Source organism: Prunus dulcis, unplaced genomic scaffold, assembly GCF_902201215.1.
Source record: "Prunus dulcis unplaced genomic scaffold, ALMONDv2, whole genome shotgun sequence".
NCBI classification, from domain to species: domain Eukaryota; kingdom Viridiplantae; phylum Streptophyta; class Magnoliopsida; order Rosales; family Rosaceae; genus Prunus; species Prunus dulcis.
Window position 1 is genome coordinate 12671 of NW_023010350.1, and position 3959 is coordinate 16629.

Sequence of the window (3959 nt, forward strand, 5' to 3'; positions counted from 1 at the left end):
ATCTAGAATCAAACACTCCACGCTACCAAAATGGGATGAGGGAATTGAGCGTTTGTTTTTTTTGAGATTTTGCTTCGCTCCAGCCTTCGACTCTAGTACCACACCAATGTCGCTGATGAGGAAGTCATTCGGGTAACATCTCCCTCTAAAATTGATAGCACTAAAACATAGACTGCCTGTCAATAACTCTCCACACCAGACCTTGATCAATGACTTGTCGGCCCCAAACTATAGCTCGCCAAACTAAGGAAGGGCAATTCCTCACCTCTGGCAAGATAAGAAATCCCCCATAGGGAAATATCTTGCCTTCATAATATGGCCGGCTAAAGAGTCGGGATTTCTCCATGCTTGCTTCGCAACCATAACTTTATTAAAAGTTTCAAAATTTTGAATCCAAGCCCATGACAGTCATAATTTAAAAGCCACTACAATGATAAAGCTTACTATGGGCATAAAGTCCTGAAAGGCAAAAAGTCTACAACAAAACAACACATCCATGAAGTGTTTACAAATGAGTTTCATAATTATGCGTATGTTGACACTACTCATTAAAGGATTACCAATCAATGTTTAATTTTACAAGGGGGTTGAATAGAATTTGAATCTTATACAAGGACTAAAATTGAAATTATTGAAGGTGCACAAATATGGAATTCAAATTTTGTATGTACACAAATTTGGAATCCCTAGTATTATTGTACATACATAAAATTCACATTATTGAATTAAATACAAATATTGAATGACGAATATGATCTGAAGTTTTCAATACTTCTTAAGGAAACTTTTGAACCAGTGCGCCGAGAGTTTTGGGTGCCTTTTAAGCCCATCGTTGTGATCTACATAGGTGATACCATATCGAACACTGAATCCCGAATTCCATTCAAAGTCGTCTAGGAACGTCCATGGAAAGAATCCCTTCACTTTGACACCATTGCTAAAAAGCAGTAAAAGGAAATTAAATATATTAATGTCAATAATATGATTCAATAACTCAAAATCTAAAGCTATACCATATACATATATATTTAAATATTATAAATGAATTTGTTAATACACTTACTCAATAGAACTTTGAACATAATGAAGGTGGCGATTGTAGAAGTCAATTCTATGGGTATCATTAAGGGCTTCGGCAAGTGATAATTTCGGATCATTCAACTCATCCACACCTACAATATATAATACATTATTATGTCATTACAAATTTAGACTTTGTACCACTTTTGCGTGTTTTACACCAAAAATATGTGAAACATTGATCATGAAATTACTTAAGGCTAGAAAAATTACCATTTTCTGTAATGTAAATAATTGGATTGTGATACTTTTCCTTTGTGTAGAGTAAAAGATGTTGAATTCCTTGTGGATAAACATTTAACCCTCCTGATTCACTCTGCACCAAAATTTGAAGATCTTTAGATTTCTAGGAGTCACATTTGTAAGTGCAAAATGATTAATGATCGAAATCACTTAATCTACTTAATTTGATGTGTACCTTTGGACCGATGGGGACCCCATTACGCTCAGCTGCCACAACACATATGAATATCAGAATCTAATTAGTCTATAAACTTAAATTGCTTGAATTAAATTCTGAATTTGAACTCACATGAAAGATTAACGCCAACATCTGTTGTGTAGCTGGCATATACCGAGTTATTTTGAGGTGCATCACTTGCATAGTAACCTGTATAGTAATTTAGTCCAAGAAAATCAAATGAACCAATTAGCAACTTGGATTGTTCTTTCGTGAATCTTGGTAATCGACTTCCGACGACAGATCGCATGCTTTGCGGATAGTCACCACTTGTCAATGGCTCAGCAAACCTATAAGAATGTAAAAATTTCAAGGATTAACTTGAATTATATTATGTATTGCTAGCTAGTAAGTAGCAAATATTATATTCATAAGCAAATTCGAAATACACTTGCCATCCGAACATAAAATCCAAAGCTCGTAATGCAGCATTTTTATTTTCTTTTTCTTCCGATAGGGGCTCAAACCAATTCGACACCAGTGTTATCCCTATCACTCCATTTTGAGACGCCTGCACAAGAACATTTAGTTTGTTTGTTTTAGAGTCACAAAATGGTAAAATTAGTCGCTCTCTTGTTGCAACAAACTAATTAATTATACCTGGTATTTATTTTTGTACAATTTTACTGCAGCTGCATGAGCAAGGAGCTGGTGGTGTGTTACCAAATATGGTTCGATAGATGAATCTCCGCCGGTGCAGTTTAGCTGTTGCCAAGTGGAGCATCGTCCCGGAGCAAGGGTCCCGGTTGCATAACCATAGTCGCTGAAGGTATACGGCTCATTCAGTGTGCTCCAAAGCTTTACTCGATCACCAAATTCCTTATAACAAAGTTCTGCATAATCTTGAAAATGATTGCTGTATATACACATTTCAGAATGTAAATGTCATAATTCTATTTATTAATTAAATTATCAATACGATTCAAAGAACTAATTTCTTCACTTACACAATATGAGGGCTTAAGAAACCACCATATTCATCTTCTAAAGTTTGAGGAAGATCCCAATGAAAGAGTGTCACAAATGGCGTTAAACCTATAAATAGCATCGTCAATAAAAGCGATTATAAGTTTGAGAAAATGACTTTTTTTATGAGTTCATGTAACTCTTATTATATAAATTATTGATCATGTAAGGTGGGATGACTCACCATTGCGTAAGAGCTCATTGATGAGATTGTTGTAATATTTGATTCCTTCCTTGTTCACTCCTCCACTTAACTTTCCATCTAATAATTAAAACAAAACCAGAAAATAAAGAAATAAGTGCACCGATAACATTTAAGCTGAACTTTAAAAAAGTTGGACTATACGTTATCGAACTTGAACTTCGACTTCTATTTAAGTATTTTAATTGAAACCAAAAAAAAAAAAAACAATTGTAATATTATTCGGTAGACAACTTAGACACATTACTTAAGCGAAAACCATGAAGGCAGAAATATTGACGATTGGTCACAAATGAACTTACTTGGTAACAATCTTGACCATGAGATAGAGAATCGATAAGCGTCCCACCCCATATTCTTTATAATCCCCACATCTTCCTACAGTGCATAACAAAAAAGAAATCAGATAAAAATTATCGGGAGCTTATCTTCAATGTGATGAGTTTTCTTCATGCTTCAAAATTTAATATGTGCACATTGGGTCATGAACCTTATAGCGGTGATATTGATCAACAGTGATATCTCCATTGCTGCCATCGCTAATCTTTTCTGCAATTAATCATAGAAAATTAATTTATTTAGAGCATAAGAGTAAAAGTAGCACGACTTTGTTATTTTAACTAATTAATGATTTGATTGGACAAACCTGGATATTTGTGGGTGAAGGTATCCCAAATGCTTGGCCCTCTACCACCTTCTTTTGCCGCACCTTCATACTAAAATACACAAGAGACACAATGAAGAAGATGTCAATATTCTTGCATGGATCGATGCTTGGTCTGAATTTGAAAGAAAACCCTAATCAAAACTCAAATTAAAGACCAGAAAAGGACTTACTTGGTAAGATCCAGAACCTACACCAAATATGAACCCTTCTGGAAAACTGCTCCTATTGAGAGAAGCAGTGTCAAAATGTGTGGGTGGAGCTCTAATATCAGCTTCGCTATTTGTGAAAGCAAAGCCAATTAGTAGCAGCATGCCTAAGAGAAAAGAACGTAATTGCATTGCCATAACTTGAGGTTTTTTTTGTTGTTGTTGGTAATAATCTTGAGAAGTATAAGTTGGCTCTGGCTGGCATGCTGCATGGCCTTTATATAGAGGAGGAGGTACGTGCTGCGCATGAGAATAGTAAACACACATGGGCATTTAATGGGTTTGAGGGGGCAACTACGTAGAATGTCATGGTACAAAGGGAAATGGCAAGTTTCATATTTGAATGAGTTTGTCATTGTTGTTGATTATTGCCTCAAA

The 3959-nt window shown here is 35.2% G+C and overlaps 1 protein-coding gene across 1 annotated transcript; it reads right to left on the reverse strand.

Annotated features, from left to right (window-relative positions):
• Positions 1-564: 564 nt before the first annotated feature.
• On the reverse strand, positions 565-3745 carry LOC117613498 (beta-glucosidase 12-like). The gene is made up of 13 exons (XM_034342101.1): positions 3546-3745; positions 3355-3424; positions 3199-3257; positions 3011-3086; positions 2691-2768; positions 2488-2575; positions 2141-2396; positions 1936-2051; positions 1613-1830; positions 1499-1530; positions 1294-1396; positions 1064-1172; positions 565-937 (listed from the first exon to the last, which is right to left on the reverse strand). The coding sequence occupies exons 1-13, from the start codon at positions 3717-3719 to the stop codon at positions 766-768; spliced, it is 1551 nt and encodes a 516-aa protein (XP_034197992.1). The 5' UTR covers positions 3720-3745; the 3' UTR covers positions 565-765.
• Positions 3746-3959: the final 214 nt, after the last annotated feature.

What these genes read in the sequence shown, in the direction of transcription:
- LOC117613498 (XM_034342101.1), bottom strand. Translation starts at nt 3,719, where the DNA reads ATGGCAATGCAATTACGTTCTTTTCTCTTAGGCATGCTGCTACTAATT. An exon ending in TAGGTTCTGGATCTTACCAA is followed by an intron (nt 3,425 to 3,545) that starts GTAAGTCCTTTT and finishes TGTGTATTTTAG; the next exon opens with TATGAAGGTGCGGCAAAAGA. An exon ending in CAATGAGCTCTTACGCAATG is followed by an intron (nt 2,576 to 2,690) that starts GTGAGTCATCCC and finishes TGCTATTTATAG; the next exon opens with GTTTAACGCCATTTGTGACA.